This window comes from Suricata suricatta, chromosome 5, assembly GCF_006229205.1.
Source record: "Suricata suricatta isolate VVHF042 chromosome 5, meerkat_22Aug2017_6uvM2_HiC, whole genome shotgun sequence".
Taxonomy (NCBI): Eukaryota; Metazoa; Chordata; class Mammalia; order Carnivora; family Herpestidae; genus Suricata; species Suricata suricatta.
Genome location: NC_043704.1, coordinates 58,122,977 through 58,143,650, shown reverse-complemented (window position 1 = coordinate 58,143,650; position 20,674 = coordinate 58,122,977). Strand labels below are relative to the sequence as shown.

At 38.9% G+C, this 20,674-nt stretch overlaps 1 protein-coding gene across 6 annotated transcripts in view; it reads right to left on the bottom strand.

Moving 5' to 3' along the window:
• The window catches only part of CD96 (CD96 molecule), a 98,008-nt gene that overhangs the window by 8,823 nt on the left and 68,511 nt on the right, over positions 1–20,674 (bottom strand). For 4 of the 6 annotated variants that reach the window (XM_029939264.1, XM_029939266.1, XM_029939269.1 and 1 more), the window contains one exon: positions 7,429–7,500. The exons of 1 other annotated variant lie outside the window; for it this stretch is intronic. In XM_029939264.1, coding sequence (XP_029795124.1) covers positions 7,429–7,500 — 72 coding nt within the window. Of the gene's footprint in view, positions 1–7,428; positions 7,501–8,008; positions 8,078–20,674 lie in introns of all 6 variants that reach the window. One more of the 6 variants, XM_029939270.1, reaches the window with a different exon arrangement.

Below are 20,674 nucleotides of genomic sequence, written 5' to 3'. Positions count from 1 at the left end.
CATGATCTCTGGAAAGGCAGACTTGTGTGCCAGCTATGGAGAGACCCATGAAGCCCAAAGAAATTGGCATTTTAACAGATGATAGGACTTAAAACCAGAGAAACAAATCTTTAATTTGTGGCTGACCTAATTAGGACCTAGGTAACAGAATGAGGGGAGGACAGTGTTTTAGAGAAGAGGAAAATTGAATGAGAAGTGATCCAAGACATAAAAGATTTTACAGTTTGAAGACAAGAGTGGTGAGTTGAGAGAATCACCATCACAGCCAACAGGGGACATCAAGAATGCAGGGAATATTGTGCAGCTGGAAACAGGAGCAGGGCCCAACATTGTTGTACATGTTGGCATTGCTAAGTCCTTGTCATTGATCCTCAACCCCTCAACTCCAGCTTCTCCATCCCCTCTGCCTATGGAAAGTAGAAAGGGTTGCTATGAAATTATTGGGCACAGTTACCAAAAGCCAGAAAAGAACCAACCAGGACCAAGGACAGGGTAAAGAAAGCACTTGCAAGATTTATGAAGAAGAGTACATAAAATTTGAAGAGTAAGGAAAGTATGGTCGAAGAACAAAATAAAGACCCTATATGAAGTCATTAAGAAGTACTCTGAGGCCCAGGTGTGTGTGTGTGTGTGTGTGTGTGTGTGTGTGTGTGTGTGTGGCCATGCATGGGTGTGAGGTAATGGTAAGCTTGCTGATTTTGGTAATGGAGCAAATTGGAGGCATAGGGGCCCATGGAGATGCATATCATTTTTCTGCCTGTCTAACTTACACAGACTGACAGATTTTAATGTGACTTTTGGCTCCACTGAACCAGTTGGATGGCAGGGAAAACAGAAAGAAAAAAAGTAATCAAGCTTCACTTTTCTGCTCCGTGGCCTGATCACTTGAGCGTCAGGGTGAAAATGTCTCCAGATGTTATTAACCTTATATATTTGGGGTATTTAGATGGTCCAATTTGGTGCCCCCATTTCATAAGTGGTTAAAGTAAAATACGCATTTCTGTTCCTGACTGTTGGAAACTTGGAAGCTGAACTGGGATTAGATTCTAATATTCTCAAGTTGATAAAATGACACCAAAAGAATACATAAATGAAAACATATACTTATAAATTAGTGTAAATATACTTATAAATATGTATGCTATAGATATAAGTATATATATAAATATACTTATAAATTAGTGTAAATGTAATGCACCCACAATCTTCCAGTGACATCCAAATATATATAAGCTACACAAAATGCATGTATAAGCAAATATCCCATTAGAATGTGTTTAGAAATAGCAAGAGCCTTAGAAGCACTGTTTTGGGTTTACTTCACCAGGAATCCATCCATTATCATTCTTTATCTGCCTGTGAACATTTTATAAATCTATTGAAATAAACATACTAGAAGGAAAAAAATCCTATTACCAATGCCTGTCACGAATCTTGCCAAATGCATCATCTAATATTGGATGTCACATTACGGTCCAATCCAACGAGTAAAAACATGTTTCAAAAATAGTTTGGGAGTGAGCAATCAATGTTAACTTGTCGGATCCTAATGTGTTTTTGTGAATGATTATAAATAGAGCAACTCACTGTAGGGAATTTTTTTCTCTAAGCTTACAGATTAAAAATATCAACTAGTAAACAAGATATTCTTATTTGCATAAGTAGGAATGTGGGTTTTCACTGCTGGGAAAACTTTGTTGGGTTTCAGAGTCCTTTCTTAGATTTCACATTTTCTAAGGTTATTTTATGGTAAGAATGATAAAGAGATGTTTGAAAATAAATGAAGTTTTCAAATGGGAAAGGACAGATGATGTGAAGAATTGCAATAGTTCATTTCATTATAAAATCTATTAAAAAGACCAAGAATATATTTGTGTGTAAATTATAAGGCACTTTCCTGCAAGACCCTTTTAGTTTTACAGTGTCTGGGACAGAGAATATTTTGGGCAGCCTCTATGCTTCATAACGATATGATGCATGGAATGAACAGGTTTTATTTTTTATTCTGGGCATATATAATATTATAATAACAATTTAAATAAAGCAAACAAAAAGTTAAAAAATTCTGAGTAAGCTGATCTTTTCCTTCTTTTCTTTGCAGAGAAAGAGAAAGAGCATGAGTGGTGGAGGAGGCGGGGGAGGGAGATAGAGAAAGAGAGAGAGAGAGAGAGAGAGAGAGAGAGAGAGAGAGAGAATATTAAGCAGGTTCCATGCTCAGCTCAGAGCCCAGTGCAGGGCTCAATCCCACAACCCTGGGATAATGATCTGAGCTGAAATCAAGAGCTCAACCAAGTGAACTACCTTAGATCTTTTCTTTTCACTGTGTATGTGTGTGTGTGTACTTTCTTTTCTGTCTTTGCCCACATGTACACAGATTCTTTCAATTATTCAAGAAATATTTGCTGAGCACCTACTATATACCTGGCACTGCTACAGTTATTTTGATACTACAGTGAACAAGACAGGAAAAGGTTTAGGTCCCTGTTCTTGTATATCTTACATTTCAGTATAATTTAAATTAAAAAAATAAAATAAATCAAATAAAGGAAATCATTGGACACCAGGTATTATTCTGAGAATGAAAATAATGGGATAGTTTATATATAATCATAGCATAAATTTAAGTTGAAGTTCAATTTTTTCTATAGTATTGTCCAATAATCTTTTATCATCATTGCTACATAGCTTTCCCCATAACAAAGTAGTATTAATTCATTTACCTATTCAAAGATATTTGTTGAGCACCGACTATATGCCAGGCATTACCTCAGGCACTGAGAATGCAGGTAAGCAACAATAACAAAAAAGCTCTCATGGACTTAACTCATATTATACTATCAAGAATAAAGGATGACAAACTAGTGTAGGTAAAGAAGAGTTTCAGCAAGTTCATTATAAACTCAAGATTATGTTAACACTGTAGAAGTTAAATGTTAGTCTATTAAGTATGGACTTTCATCACCAATCTAACTCATATTTTTAATCTCAATTTATATCTGATGGGTAAAAATTTTCCAGCTAGTGCCCTTGTCTATAGAATAAGATGCACCCGCTAGCTTAGCACATTATGGCTATTGTTTGGATTGGCTTCATAACATTGATTGAATTATGATCTCATCCTATTCAACATTCTCTTATTATTGCACATAATTTTTCCTTAACACCCTCTGAGCACCACTCACACACACAGATTTTTTTACTATTATAAGTAACATTATGCCTTCTCCTTGTCTCATCCCTTGTATGCCTATTCCAAAGCAAATGCTGATGTGAATGCTGTGCCCATCATTCACTTACTTATGCAGTTCTTAAGTATTTATCACATATTATGCCTAAGCCATACAATGCCTGGTTGTACTTGCTTTAAAATTTTATTTAAAAATATCATTCCATCTATTGTCACCTAGCATTTACTTTTTTGATTCAACACAATGTGATTAAGATTCATTTGGTCATCTGTTTTTCTCAAAGCTAGAACAAACAATCCTAAAATTTGTATGGAACCACAAAAGATCCCAAATAGCCAAAGTAATATTGAAAAAGAAAACCAGAATGGGAGGCATCACAATCCCAGACTTTAGCCTCTACTACAAAGCTGTCATCATCAAGACAGTATGGTATTGGCACAAAAACAGACACATAGACCAATGGAATAGAATAGAGAACCCAGAAATGGACCCACAAATGTATGGCCAACTAATCTTTGATAAAGCAGGAAAGAGTAACCAATGGAAAAAAGAAAGCCTCTTCAACAGGTGGTGCTGGGATAACTGGACAGCAACATGCAGAAGAATGAAACTAGACCACTTTCTTACACCATACACAAAAATAAACTCAAAATGGCTGAAGGACCTGAATGTGAGACAGGAAACCATCAAAACCCTAGAGGAGAAAGCAAGAAATAGCCTCCTTGACCTCAATTGGAGCAATTTCCTACTCAACACATCCCCAAAGGCAAGGGAATCAAGAGCAAAAATGAACTATTGTGACCTCATCAACATAAAAAGCTTCTGCACTGCAAAGGAAACAATTAAAAAAACCTAATAGGCAACTGATGGAATTGGAAAAGATTGTTGCAAATGACATACCCCATAAAGGGCTAGTATCCAAAATTTATAAGGAACTCACCAAACTCCACACCCAAAAAACAAATAATCCAGTGAAGAAAGGGGCAGAAGACATGAATAGACACTTCTCCAAAGAGGATATCCAGATGGCCAACAGACACATCAAACGATGCTCAGCATCACTCAGCATCAGGGAAATACAAATCAAAACCACACTGAGATACCATCTCATGCCACTCAGAGTGGCTAAAATGAACAAATCAGGAGACTATAGATGCTGGCAAGGGTGTGGAGAGACAGGCACCCTCCTACACTATTGGTGGGAATGTAAACTGGTGCAGCCGCTCTGGAAAACAGCATGGGGATTCCTCAAAAAATTAACAACAGAACTCCCCTATGATCCAGCAACAGCACTGCTAAGGATTTACCCAAGGGATATAGAAGTGCTGATGCATAGGGGCACATGTACCCCAATGTTCATAGAGGCACTGTCAACAATAGCCAAAACATGGAAAGAGCCTAAATGTCCATCACCTGATGAATGGATCAAGAAGATGTGGTATATATACACCATGGAGTACTACATGGCAATGAGAAAGAATTAAATCTGGCCATTTGTACCAACATGGATGGAAATCTAGGGTGTCATGCTAAGTGAAATAAATCAGGCAAAGAAGGACAGATACCATATGTTTTCATTCATAAATGGAACAGGAGGAACTTAACAGAAGACCATGGGGGAGGGGAAAATAGTTGGGGAGATGGAGGGAAGCAAACTGTGAGAGACTCTTGAATACTGAGAACAAACTGAGAGCTGATGGGGGAGTAGGAGAGGAGAAGGAGGTTGATGGTCATGGAGGAGGGCACTTGTGGGGATGAGCACTGGATGTTATATGGAAACCAACTTGACAATAAACTATAAAAGAAAAAAAATAAAATCATTATAAATATCACATAAAAAAGGATTCACTCATGCTGTTATATATGGCTGTAATCTACTCATTTTTCATTGCTCTATAGTATTTTATTACAGGACTATGCAACAACTTACCTAATCTTCTGGCTTTGGCTATTTAGCTTATTTATAGTTCTTGCAATCAGTGTTTTTCAGGACATTTGTGTACACATCTCTGGATACCTATACTAATGTGTGTGTTGGGGAGTGGAGTTTATATCCAGGAGTGGAATTGTTGGGTTGTAGGGTGGGAAAATGTTTGGCTTTAAACTATCATGTCAAAATGATGGGAAATGATGGTACCAGTTTATACTTTCACCAGCAATATATAAAAAATTGGCCAGTTTAGACTTTTTAGTTTTTGTCAGTTGATTATATGTGAAATGGTTATCTGATTCTAGTCTTCATTTGCCTTTCCTGTTTGTTGGAGAGGCTAAGCATCTCTTTGGATGTCTTCTAGCCACCACATTATATCTTTGGTGATGTGCTTTTCTGCTCATTCTCTAATGTTTTTGTATCTTTTAAAATTGATTTGTAGTAGCCATTCTTTATATACTCTTGATATAAAGTTCTGAACCCTTTTCAATTATGTATTCTTGATCAGTTTTCAAAAATTTTTTTCTTTGTCTTTATTTTATTTTGAGAGACAGAGACAGAGAGCGAGTGGGGGAGGGGCAGAGAGAGGGAGACACAGAATCTGAAGCAGGCTCCAGGTTCTGAGCTAGCTGTCAGCACAGAGCCCGATGCAGGGCTCAAACCCACAAACTGTGAGATCATGACCTGAGTCGAAGCTGGATGCTTAACTGACTGAGCCACCCGGGCGTCCCTCTTGATCAGTTTTCAATGATCAATTACACATATGGCAAATACATGCACCCACACTATAGCTTGCTTTTTTTTATTTTTGCTAAGGTGTCATTAAATGAAAAGCATTTTCTTAATTTTATTATATTCTAGTTTTTCTATCATTTTTGTGGTTCATGCTTTATGTCTCTTTTTTAAGCCCTTCCTTATCCCCAAGCCAGCAGAAAATTCACCTTTATTTTACTAGACACTTTAATGTTTTGCTTTTGACATAAATATCTCATATGCCATGGAGCTTATTTCTCTGTAATGTGCATGGCAGGAGTACATTTTGATACTTTTTTTCTTATAAATAATCAGTGTTTCCAGAGCCTGGAGCCTGCTTGCGCTGTCTCTCTCTGTCTCTCAAAAATAAAAAAACATTTAAAAATTTAAAAAAAGAAAACATTTTTAAAAATTTAAAAAAGAGATCTGCTTTTACTAATTGCCTCTTCTTTAAAAATTTTTTTTTAATGTTTTTATCTATTTTTGAGAGAAGAGAGAAACAGAGTGTGAGCAGGGGAGGGTCAGAGAGAGAGGGAGACACAGAACCTGAGGCAGGCTCCAGGCTCTGAGCTGCCAGCAGAGAACCTGATGCAGGGTTCACAGGTATCTATAAATTAAATCCCGCACAGACTAATGGTGTAAGTGTGTCCTGAACTAAGGATTATAATTAATCTAAATGTGTGCACCTGAGGTCCACAAAAGAGCTAAATAACAAATGCATCAAAGAGCAATATTACACATGCTTCTTTTTGCTCTTCGATTAATTTCCTAAGGACAAGTTCCCAAAAGTGAGATGACGGAGCCAGTACGTATAAAAACCTTTCAGAGGCTTTAAATGTACAACTTAAATGCTTTCCTAAAAGAGACACACACCTTTACCCTCTGTGGAAAAGGGCCTGGTAGTGAAATCCAGGGCTCTGTGCCAGCGGCCTCTGGGGGCTTTGCTTCTGCCACATCCCTGTCGCTTCCCTGCCACATGGCTCTTTGTCTTCTACCACTAAGAGGCACTGCACTGCCTCTTCAGATCCTGTCGAGATCTGCTGAAGCAGCATCAGCACACGCTGCCGTGAGGCAGCCCGATTAAATGGCCAAACCATTTCTGTGCCTCACACCGTGGGCTCCCTCGTACTGTTTTTAGTGGTCTGTGCGTTCTGGCTACTTCACCCGTTCCTCCGACACACCCATACTTTGCTCTTTCATCTCCATTAGTTATATTTTTACTCAGAGGATGCCTTCTTCAGTAAGGCCTTATGAAATCCCCCGATTTAAAACAGCCACCCACTCTCACACCTGATTCTCATTGTCTCCCTGCACTGCTTTGTTTATTCCCGATCACTCATCACCATTTGCCTGTCTCTTTTCCACTAGAATTTGGAACTTAGATCTTTTTTGTTCACAGATGTATCCCTGGCAACTACAACAATGCTTTAAACACAGTAGATGCTTTGTTTAGGTTTGTTAATATGATTATGAACAGAGCACATAGTAGTTGTGCATTATATGTGTTGGACGAGTGAATGAGGCCTGGCAGACCCCAAGGGACTCAGTTACACTCACAGTTTTTGAGATCTTTCCCGCTGGAGGTCCAGAAGTAGTTGAGGCTTTGGGTACTCACGTTGGAATTGCTGGCTGAAAGACAAAATTCTCAGAATCCAACCTTTTTGTACAGCTGTAACTTTACTTTGATGTGCTAAATTTTTAATCTATGTGACTTTGGGGAAATCTGAAATTGAAAATATGCTTTCCTACACAGTAACACAGCTGGCATATTAAGCAAAAGCTCTGTAGTTTATGTTTAATGCCAACTTGTCACTGATTTTCTTTCTTTTTCTGTTCTTGTCGCCAACTCAGATCACTGGGAGTACTGTCAAGATTAATGTTATCTTAAAATTCCATGAGAAATGAAAAGTACAGTATAATAATTCACCAGCCCATACTTTTAATATTACAGTGATTGTCATATCAATATATAGCCACCATTTAGATTAAAATTTGCCATGGAGCAACTCAAAACCAAAATATCAAGCATTAAATGAAAAATGTAGCCTTTTGCCCAAACCTCTTCATTGTCATAGCTATACTAAAACTTGTGTTCTGTCTCTTTTCAGTCACATAAGAAATACCTTGCTATATTCACTTTGAGGAGTGGTATTTGGAGTCGATGTACCCACATCTACAAGGGCTGTTGATGATGTAGCTGGATATCCTATTTTGAAAACAGATTTCCCAAATTGTTATAGGTATATACATTCCCATGTTTGATATGTCACTGTAATTAACAAGGGTGGCATGCAGAGCATGGAATATTAGAATCAGAAAGAACCTTGGTGTGGCCACCTGGGTGGCTTAGACGGTTAGGAGTCTGACTTCGGATGAGGTCATGATCTCATAGCTCATGAGTTCAAGCCCCACATCAGGCTCAGTGTTCAACAGCTCAGAGCCTACAGCCTACTTCGGATTCTGTGTCTCCCCCTCTCTCTGCCCTTCCCCTCCTCATTCTCTGTATTTCTCTGTCTCTTAAAAATAAATAAACATTAAAAATTAAAAAAAAGAAAGAATCTTGATGAATACAGTGTCTTACGGCTTCATTTTATAAACTATGCACCTGAGTCCAAAAGGCGTATGCTTGTGGCTAAATACCCAATATTCAAGATCATTTATGTCATATGTCATATTACCTCAGTTCTCCAAGTGTATCACATTCACACTTTCAAAATATGATGTTTTAGTGTTTCTTGTGTGCCAGACTCCAGTCTACGTGCAACAATGAACACAAGGTCTTTGTCCTCATGGAAATTACCTTATAGTGAGTTTTCACAATTGTACATAATATTTTCATATGTTCAATATGGTTACATATCTACTTCAGTTTTTGTTTTCAAAATCATCCCCATCTTCACGGTCTGTCATTTCCCACTCTTCTCATCTCTCTTCCCCCCCTAAATTAAAGACTAATTCATATTCATTTGAAAATATCTCAGGGGATGAAACAAAGTAGATTAAAAATGAAAAATTCCTAATCACACTCCATTTGAAAACATGATTTATCTCTTGGAAAAAAATGTTTAATGTATTTTATTTGTGTGTATTTCTCCTTTGTTCCAAAAATATATTTAAGGTCATATACATAAATACTCAATTCAACAAGACAAAAGAAGCAGATAGAAAGGGAAACTAGAGACAAGGAAAATATAGTTAGAAAAAGTATGTTAACCTCTGTCTAAACCTGTGTGGGGACAGTATACAAAATGCATTTCCAGATGTCATGTACTCTTAATAGATGTGGGTCCCACGTTTCATCAGAACTTTCTAGTAATGATGCTAAGAAATAAAGGGTATATGTTCTGCCATTTGTGGCATCATAGGACAACAACAGTCAGTTTTCAAAAGAAACACAGCAATTCTTCTTATTGTGATCAAAAAAGAAATTTCTCCCCAGTTTTTAAAAAAAGAATTACTGTGTGTAATCATAATACAGTATCCTCAAAGTATGACAGTCAGAACGCTCATTCACCTGTGAGCTTTAGTTAGTAGTGAATGTCATCCCAGGCTCCCAGGCAGCTCAGTCCTGGGAAATGACACACTTAAATCAAAAACATGGGTAATCAGATCCCTGAAAAAAATACATGTAGGATACATTGATAAATTGGCATCATGGTTTATGCATCTATAAGTAATTTAAAGAAAGGATCAACAATTGTTTTGCAATGCAACCAGCTAAAGGACACCAAAGACACCATCTACTCAAGCTCCATGAATACAGTGAGATATGGGGAGGGTGGTTAGAGGCTGTCTCGGATGGTGCTGTGGGAGGGCCTAAAATAGCAAGAAGTATCAGGAGGGCAGAGAAAATGTTTTGAATACAATATAAGCAGTTTCATTTATCCAGCAAATACTTATTGAGGGCTTAGTGGGTATGAGAGTTGGGGATGCTGTGAAGAGAGCAACACTGTCCTTGTTCCTACAGTTTAGTGAGAATGAAGGTCAGTGTGGCGGACTATCAGCTGATCACCCAGGCCCTTTCTTCTCTCTGGGGTGCATGAACTGTATCTCTGAGCCTCCTGTGTGGTTGGTCAGCTATGGCCTTGTACTAAGTCTTAGCCAATGGAACTCAAGTAGGTATGATGGTTGTCATTTCAAGGCCTGATGTGTAAAACTTTCCATGTAAGACCCTCCATGATCTTCCCTCATGTACTATCGGATATTATGATGCAGGGAGGTGTAGAAGCCCACAAATCAAAGGTGAGAGAACGTCCAGAAACCTGGGTTCTTGAATGCCTGTGTCATTCCAGCCACTGGATCACAGAGTGAATTTTAATTTTATTTCTCTCACTGAGATGGCTCTATCTTTGTCCCCATCTGCAGCAGTTCTTCAGTAACCTATTTTAAAATTTTTGTATTGTTATGTATTTTTAAAGTAACCTCATCTCCTTTTTAAAACAAGGCAAGGAAAAATTGCATAGAAGGATATGAATGACTCGTCATAAATTATCTTTGGATGCTGTGAGATACTGAGAGATATGATGTGTTTCTCCTAATTAATAGAGGAAGCATAGGTGGAAAAAAGGGGAAAGAAGAAGAAAGAGAAGACTCTATCCAGTGTTTGAAAGATCCTCAGAAGGGCAAAGTAGGGTCCCTTTACTCTGGGACTCAATTCCTCATGTAGGAGAGAGAGAAACTCATTGTTGGAGGCCGGCTATCTCACCTCCCACAGACCAGCATCATTCATCCGTCCTGCCTTCGTTCCTTCCTTCCTCCCTCTGTCTCTCTTTTCCTCTCTCCTTTCCTGCTCCCTCCCTCTAATTCTGAGAAATAACCTCCACAGAAATCACCGAGTGATTATGTAAGTGAAAGCAGAAAGAAATATTTTTAAAGTGGTGATAGATAACAATGGTGATAATAATGATGAAGAAAAAGAACTAAGAGGTTAGGCAATATTACTGTTACCTAGAAATTTCAGTCTAATAAGCAATTGCCAATCACCTTTAAAAATATCTCTTACTTACAAGCAATGGCCACTTTCCCCAGCCAGCGATTGCACTGACTGTCAGCTCCGCATGATTCGATTCTGTCAGGAATCAGGGGAATCCTGATGATGTATGATAACTTGACTGAGAATTTCATGTGTATTAAAATGACCGATTAAATTTCTTTTCTGGAGAATCAGAAAATAGTGCAGCATAAATCCTTGCTTACTCAAAGTTTACTGCAGGAAAAGGAGAATTTATTCATTGGATTCTATCTACATGTTTTTCTTGGACCACATGAGAGGAGAACACCGACCGCCCCAGGCTCACACACCACCTTGATCTTTGTGTCACTGTGTCTCTGGCCTGGCACACATATCAGTGCTGCTCTATGCTTCCTCTCAGGCCTGTAAGGTTTGTGGAGGGCTGAATGTGTGCCAATAAGCTTCTGGGAACAAAAGTTTCAATGACACCCTGTCATATCCCCAAGAGTCCACACTCATTTCAGTTTTATTGGTGTCCAGCTGTCTTTTGTTTGGGTCTTAGCCTGAGGGTCTGTAGCAGGTTGCACAGGTTATTGAGAGAATGATCCCTTTACCATGAGCCCCTGATCCTCATATGCAAGTCAGAGCTGAAGCCAACTAGAAAACTGTCTAGTACTTCAGGTAAATTAAAACGCCCCTTGGCTTTACACTATGCTTCAAGGTTCCTTGGCATTACAAGATCCAACCTCCAACAATCTTCACGTTGTTATCTCTTGTACTCCCTTCCTCTGTTCTTTCATTTATCAGACCAGCATTTGGGAGCCTCTATCTTCCAGGCATTGTGCCCAGCACTGGGGGCACTCTACTGGAGTTGAAGTTCAGAGGATATGGATGGACATCAGGCAAAGAATCACAGAAACCAATCCAAGAGAACACATGAAAGAGGAAATGGCTTATTCAGAGTCTCAGGAAGGCTTCCCTGACCACTGCAGCAAACTCGAGTGGGAGCAGGGGAGGGGTGGTGGGAGCTTCTAGGCAGAGGACACAGACCCGCGCAAAAGCCCTGTGGGTGGTCTCACACACTGTTAGTAATAGCAACGTGTGGGGACGTGTCTATCCAGGGCGGGGCTTTCGTAAGCCCTCAGGGAAGGTTTGTTCTGTGGTGAACCCAACTGGGCATGACACTGGGGCCACGGCTTGTCACAGTGCACACCCTCGGCCTCGGCAGCGGAGGACAGGGATCAAACTGTGGTGCACAAGTCGCAGAAACACCGCTTGTTTGGTTGTTTCTGTTTTCAGAAGAAATCTCTTCCTAGAGCCTGGCCTGAAGATCCGTAACTATAAATGGCTGTCTTTTGACATCAAATAGAGCATTTTAAAAGAATTATATTTATATTCCTTTTAGCCGAGTCTTTAAGATTCATATTGATCATATATTTCAGCATGTGAAAAAAGCAGCTTGCATTTTGTCTCTTCTGTTTCAAGGTTTTATTTATATTCATAATAGAGCAAAGCCTCTCCAGCACTCAATACTTGGTTCTATATCATGACATACTGTGTAGGCGAGTAATGCGCTAAACCCTGTGACAAAGGGTGGCTTGCTTTGTTTGCTGGTTGTTTACATGTTCTTCAGTTTGAGTGTTTATTGTTATTAAGCCTTGTGGAGTATCCAGCGATACATCATAATGACCCACGTTTCCAGGAAAGAAGAAGGGGTTTAGGAGAAAACACTACTTTGTACAAAATGTCTTGCCCACATTAATTTGAAAACTGCCATAAGGTTAGACGAGAAGTTTAAAAACTTTCCTAGCTCATTCCTATTTCGACTTCAACATTTTTTTTCACAGAAATTAAAAATTACCCCTTTTTATTATCACTAGAAGTTCAATTAAATTAGAAGACAGCTCTAGTCAGTTCTGAGTTAAATGGAGGAGACAGAATCATGTTCTTTAAGAGCTAATTCTGGTACACTCCTTGTGACATTATGAAGGGAATCCCTTCATTTGGACTCCTACCAGCTTCCTGGTGACTGTCCCTCTCACTGCCAGAGAAGGGAAACAGAGGGAAATGCTGGAGGTCTCCTGGGGGGTCCTTCTGGGGGAAATGTTGAAATATTTCCAAACAAATTTCAAAGATCACTTAATATGAACTTACTTTGTACCAAATGAAAGGGACAGGCGAGCAGTCGTGATGCGAGGTTAGTGGAAGATAAAAGATAAAATGGTAATCAAAAAAAAATACTGATTTGGTCATGGTTTTCTCCTTCAAAAAATTAAAAAATACAAGTAAAGGTCTTGGTTTATTTTGAGATGAATTTTGTGTGCTGGACTCCTGATCATGGTGTGCCTTCCCAGACTGGCTCATGGGAGTCTTAGCTTTACAGTGGCTCTTTATGCATTTACATATTTGATACTCAGAATAACCATATGAACTAGATAATACTAACTCTTGGTTTTTATGATAAGGAAACAGTATTAGAGAGGTAAAAGGACTTGCCCAGATTGCATAGCTAGTAGGCATTGGAGATAGGAATTGAACTCAAGCCTGTCTGATACCAGAGACTATATTCATTCCACTCTGGTAGACTTATAAAGTATAGTTGGCCTTGCTACAGAACCAGGGGGTAGCCCTGGAATTCAATCATGGTCTCTAGCACACAGCCTCCCAGGATAATTGATAATCTCTTACCTCTCCCCCATTATGCCACTTCAACCTCCCATTATAAGACTGCCCAGTCTTCAAGCCCTGGCCAGGTTCCATTTTCTTTATGGAGTCTTATTCTTCTCTCCCTGAAGCCTTTCCTTGGTTAATCTCTTCCTCCTCAGTGCTTGGGAAATATCCTTAAGCTCCAGGATATTTACTGAGTTATCAATATTTACTTACAACCAGGTGTTATTACTGTTTTAGGTGATAGAGATACATCAGTAGACAAATCAGACCAAAAGAAAAAAAAAGGACCTTTATGGGATTCACTTTCTTGTGGGGACAAGCCAAACTAATGAATTCTACAGGATGTTAAAAAAATTCTGTGGAGAACAATAAAACAGGGAAAGGGGACAGGAAATGAGATACAGGAAGCTACAGTTTTGAATTAGGTGGTCATGGAAAGCCCCATTGGGAAGATGACATTTGAACAAAGATTGGGAGAAGAGGAGAGTGTGAGCCATATAGATTTTGGGGGAAGCAACTTTGGTATGCTGTGGGAACAGTGATAAGGCCAGTTTGGGTGAAGCAAAGTGAGCAAAAAGGAGAGTAGAGTAGTGGAAATATAATAAATTGGATATAACATGAAAACCTTCAGGCAACTTATAGATATTTGCCCTTCCTTACCACCCATTTTCTTCCTCCACTAACGTGACCATGATTCTGGTGGGTTTTATTTACGTAAGTGTCCATCTCAAGTAGAAGTAGCCCATAATTCTAGGGCTAGATTGTTTTTATTAACACACACACACACACACACACACACACACACACACACACAACTTAGACAAAGATAGACTGGTTAATTAATCAACCACTCTATTTCTTACTTTAGCTCCAAAGGAATTCAAGGGGGCAAATAATACAGTATAACATTTTGAAACTTATGAACAAGGTACTATATTAGGTGTTCTGCATGCGTACTACTTTGTGTTGCTTTTAATAATCCACTGAAAAAGGAACTACCCATACTAATGTATGTTCTTCCTTTTCTTCTTTCTCTTGTTTTCCCCTATTTTCTTCAAGCATCCGCAACTTTGGCCATGCTTTTAGAGCTCTGTTTGTTGTTTGCCAACCCATTACACTGTTGCCAAGAACTACAGATTTCTGTGGATTGTCCCAGTGGGTAAGCCAGCACCTTGTCATGGTTGTTTCATTTTCATAAAATTACTTTATCTACTGTTTATTTTTTTTTACCATTTTATTTATTTTTTTTTCATTGTGAGAAGTGTACTCTTTAAACCTCATCACCTATTTTACCCACCTCCCCTCCACCTCCCCTCTGGTAATCATCAGTTTGGTCTCTATTGTTAAGAGTCTCTTTCTTGGTTTGCTTTTCTCTGTTTTTTTTTTCCCCTTTGCTCATTTGTTTTGTTTCTTAATTCTGCATATAAGAGAGATCACATGGTATTTGTATTTTTCTGACTCATTTTGCTTAACATTATATTCTCTAGCTCTACCCATGTTGTTGCAAATGGCAAGGTTTCATTCTTTATTATGACTGAATAATATTTCATTATATGTATATAAGTTGCATCTTCTTTATTCATTCATCTATTGAGAAATACTTGGGCTGCTTCCAGAGTTTGCCTATTGTAAATAATGCTGTAATAAACATAAGGGTGTATGTATCCCTTTAAACTGGTGGGTTTTTTTGTTTTTTTGTTGTTGTTATTGTTTTTGGTAAATATCTGGTCATGTAATTTCTGGATCGTAGGGTAGTTTATTTCAAGTTGTGGAGGAACTTCAAGTTTTCCCCAGTAGCTTGCACCAATTTGCATTCCCACCAACAGTGCAAGAGGGTTCCTTTTTTTTCCACAGCCTCATCAATACTTGTTTCTTGTGGGTTTTTTTTTTTTTTTTTTGGCCATTCTGACAGGTGTGAGGTGATATCTCATTGTAGTTTTGATTTACATTTCCCTCATGATGGGTGACATTGAGCATCTTTCTATGTGTCTGTTGGCCATCTGAGTCTTCTTTGGAGAAATGTCTATATATTCTTCCCATTTTTAATTGCATTATTTGTTTCTTTGATATTGAATTGCATCAGTTCTTTATACATTTTGGATATGAACTGTTTGTCAGATATGTCATTTCCAGATCTCTCCTCCCATTTAGTAGGTTGCCGTTTAGTTTCATTGTCTGTTTCCTTTGCTGTGCAGAAGCTTTTTATTTTTATGTAGTATCAATAGTTTATTTTGCTTTTATTTCTCTTGCCTCAGGTTTGTATTTTATTTTATAAATAAAAAGTGTATATGGTTAAGGTAACAACATGATTTGATATACACATATATAGTGAAACGATTAGTACAGTCAGCCATTTGCTGACATATCACTCCTCACATAGTAACCATTTGTTTTTTTGTATGATGAGAGCACCTGAAATCTACTCTGAGCAAATTTCCAATATTTGATATATTATTATTATAATTATCATTCTGTATACTAGGTCTCCAGACTTATTAATTCTACATCATTCCAACTTTGTACCCTTTGACCAACAACTCCCCACTGTCGCCTATTCTTCAGTCCAGTGATTATTGTTCTACACTTTGCTTCCATGTAGTTCATTATTTTAGATTCTACTTATAAGTGAGATCATGCAGTTTTTTTCTTTGTCTATCTTATTTCACCTAGTGTAATGTTGTCCAGGTTCACCCATATTGTGGCAAATGGCTGAATCTCTTTTTTTAAGGCTGAATCACACACACACTCACACACACACACACACACACACACACACACACACACACACATACATTTCTTTACCCATTCATTTGCCAATGAAGCTTAGGTTGTTTCCATATCTCTTAGAGGTGACTGATTTTCTTTTCTCCATGTATATATCCAGAATAGAGATTACTGGGTCACATAGTGGTTCTATTTTTTACTTTTTTGAGGAACCTCAAAAAACGTTTTCCATAATGTTTTTCATATTGTTTTCCATAATGGCTACACCACTTGACATTCCCACCAAGAGTGACAAGAGTTATCTTTTCTCCATATCCTCACCAACACTTGTTATCTTTTATTATTTATTTATTTGTTTATTTATTTTGGTACTAGCCATCCTAACAGGTGGGAGGTGATATCTCATTGTGGGTTGAAGTTGCATTTCCCTAATGACGAGTGAAGTTGAGCATCTTTTCATGTACTTGGTGGCTATTTTTATGTGCCCTTTGGAAAAATGTCTATTCAGATCCTTTGCCTATTTTCAATGAGTTGTTTCTTGTTTTATAATGGAGTTTAATGAGTTTCTTATATATTTTGTATATCAATCCCTTATCAGACATATGACTTAAAAATATTTTCTCTCTATGTATAGGTTACTTTTACATTTGTTGTTTCCTTTTCTGCACAGAAGTTGTTTAGTTTGATGTAGTATACTTGCTTGTTTTTGCTTTTCTTGCCTAGGCTTTGGTGTCATATCTAAAAAATCTATGCCAAGGCCAATATCAAGGAACTTTTCTCCCATGTGTTCTAAAACTTTCACAGCTTTGGGTCTTATGTTTAAGTCTTTTACTCTATTGTGAGGTGATTTTTGTGTATACTGTAAGATAATTCCATTCTTCTGCATATAGACATTCATTTTCCAAACACCATTTATTGAAGAGTCTATACTTCTCCATAGTGTATTCTTGGCACACTTGTTAAAAACGATTGACCAGGGGTGCCTCGGTGGCTCAGTCAGGAGAGAACAAGAACAAGTGGTGGAGGGGCAGAGAGAGAGTGAAAGAGAATCCTAAGCAGCCTCTCACCACTGAGCCCAACACAGACAGGGCTGGATCTCAAGACCGACCATGAGATCATGACCTGAGCTGAAACCAAGAGTCTGACCCTTAACCAACTGAGCCATCTAAGCGCAGTGAAGAATTTTTTAAAAAGAGAGTTGTCAGGGTGCTACAAATCAGTCCACTCTCATGTGGGTGGTGGGTAAAAGAAGAATCTTCCCCTTACCTTAGCCCAGGTGAAGTGTGGTTTCAAGAGAACTACTCGGAGCTATTTGCCTATGTATCCTTGGGTTTGAGATGAAGAGTGCCACTGCCCAACTCGGGCTAAAGACACTACACAGGGAGCCTCTGCTTGACTAGTAGTGCTGAAAAGAGAGATTTGGCCATGTTGGAGAAGAGGAGCACTTTCCCCAAATAGGAGGCCCATGTGCATGTTTTCTCAGATAAAACAGAATGCCACAGAAAGAAATCTCACCCAAGAATAACTGGAGGAACAAAAAACTTCTAAGGGGACAGACTCCCAGCAGCTCACGGGCTGCAGGGCGATGATACACAGGAGCCTGATGGGAGGCAGGGCCTGCACCTTGCATCAAGGGGACAATAGCCAGGGATCGGTCCCAGATTTCTGAGACACCCACCAGAGTGCTCCATAAGGTCAAGATGGCAATATTTATTCTCCCCATCCACAGGGCACCTAGGTCAGACTGCAGTCAGCCTGAGACAAGGAAGGTCTTTTCTCATCTACCTCTCCCCTCTTTTCCGCATGCTATGACCCCTAAAGTGAGTCCCAAACCAACAACCAGGAGTGGAGTAGAGGATGGAGCTGGAAAACACAAAAGACATTTCTTCCACCCCCACAGACATAAAACACACAACCTCGCATCCCAGGCTTCTGTAGCTGAGGCACACCAACACACAGTGGTCAGGAAGGGGAGAAAGTTCTGGATCAAATTAGTTTTTGCAAGTTTTGACATTACATTTGTCAAGCCTTTTTAATTATTGACACAAGTCTGTTCTGGAGTCTGAAAGGGACCAGACCACATTTATTATATGAAAATCACCAAAAAACCTTTCAGAGGCTAAGGAGAAATTATGCAACAGAGCTCATTTGGACAGGGAATAATGGGGAAAGGAAAGTTCTTTTTTTTTTAATTTTTTTGCTAATTTACCCAGTTTAGCTTACTTATTCAACAAAAAGTAAAAGTTATTTGTAAGTTCAGGCTGCTGCTGTGATTGCTTTGTCAAGCTCAATTCTCTGAAACTTTGCCTTATTTCTATATAAAACTGAATCTGAAAATTTAATTTTTTTTCAAATAGCAACACTTTCACTTGACATTCCAATCTATCGACATAATGTCTATCCACATAGCCACCTAGCCTCTCCTGCAAATGTGTTACTGCACTCCATCAATTCAGCTGCAGCACAGAGAACCTTTAAACTCATAATGTTATTAACTGGAGAACAGCACTTAAATGAATATAGGCCATCAGCTGCATCTAAACACATGTGAGTCGGCTTCATCAAGCCCTAATGTCAGGATTATGTGCATATTGACCTTCACACCAGCATAAAGGAAATATATGGTGTGAAATCTTAATCTCTGCACAAGACTGTTTGTCCATGGGAGGCAGATTGTCTGGGGAACGTGTGTTCACTGAATGGCTAAAGCAATGTGTATCACCGTGTATCATATTTCTGGTGTAGGAAGGGTTTCCAGGACCCCGTTGGGGGAAATGACAGTAAGCAGGACAGAGCTCCTGGAGCATTTATCTACACTCACTAATTTACAAAATGAATGGAAGAATAGATCATCTGGTAGCTTTTTCCCCCAGAGTTACCTTGCTCCAAAGGAGGAAAACTGGATGAACAAATACATAAAGTAAACTAGTCATCAAGAAAGCTACCCTTGACTTATGGGTGACGGGTATGGGAAAAAAGTGAGAAATTCTTTAACAACTTGCAACATAAGCCCCAGGTGCAAGGTGGTGGGGAAGATGCAATGACTAGAATTTCTCAGGGTTAAAGGAGAGCGCTGGAGTTTCGTATGGGTTCTGTACCTATTTCTGGACAATGAAATTATATGATAATAATGTTGAGGGGGAAGGGGTAATGGATCGAGGAGGCTTTTTGTACAATTTATATCTGACTGAGGAAATGTTAGCCCCACTTCTGGAGGCTGCATTTCTCAGAAAACACTGATCCAGAGAAGAGAAAGATTAATAGAGGCATAACTGTCATGTTGACCTTTTCATATCAGCAATACCAGATTCATACAGGAATGGATTTATTTGATGTCTAAAGATATTTATGGAGCACCCATCCTGGACTGTCAGAAGCAGTGGGACTCAGGCTCTGAAACTTGTCTGGGCTCCATTTTGGATCTAGCATTTTTTCTATGACTTTGGTTTATTTAAATTCTTTGTGCCTCAATATCTTCATCTGTAAAATGGGGATAATGATAGTGCCTATAGCATTGCATTGTTAGGAGAATTAAATGACGTGACACACTTGCTAGTTTAAAAATGGTGCCAGAAAAAACAGACACATAGACCAATGGAATAGAATAGAGAACCCAGAACTGGGTCCACAAACGTATGGCCAATTAATTTTTGACGAAGCAGGAAAGAGTATGTGATGGAAAAAAGACTGCCTCTTTAGCAGGTGGTGCTGGGAGAACTGGACAGCAACATGCAGAAGAATGAAACTAGACCACTTTCTTACACCTTACACAAAAATTAACTCAAAATGGCTCAAGGACCTGAATGTGAGACAGGAAACCATCAAAACCCTCGAGGAGAAAGTAGGAAAAAACCTCCTAGACCTTCACCCAGCAATTTCCTACTCGACACATTCCCAAAGCAAGGGAAATGAAAGCAAAAATGAACTACTGGGTCCTCATCAAAATAAAAAGCTTCTGCACTACAAAGGAACCAATCAAGAACACTAATAGGCAACCAACAGAATGGGAAAAGATAGTTGCAAATGACATATCAGATAAAGGGCTAGTATCCAAAATCTACAAGAAACTCCCCAAACTCCACACCCACAAAACAAATAACCCAGTGAAGAAATGAGCAGAAAGCATGAACAGACACTTCTCCAAAGAGGACACCCAGATGGCCTACAGGCACATGGAACGATGCTCAACATCACTCATCATGAGGGAAACACAAATCAAAACCACACTGAGATACCACCTCATGCCAGTCAGAGTGGCTAAAATGAACAAATCAAGAGACTATAGATACTGGCAAGGGTGTGGAGAGATGGGCACCCTCCTACACTGTTGGTGGGAATGTAAACTGGTGCAGCCTCTCTGGAAAACAGTGTGGAGGTTCCTCAAAAAACTATCCATAGAACTCCCTTATGACCCAGCAATAACACTGCTAGGGATTTACCCAAGAGATACAGAAGTGC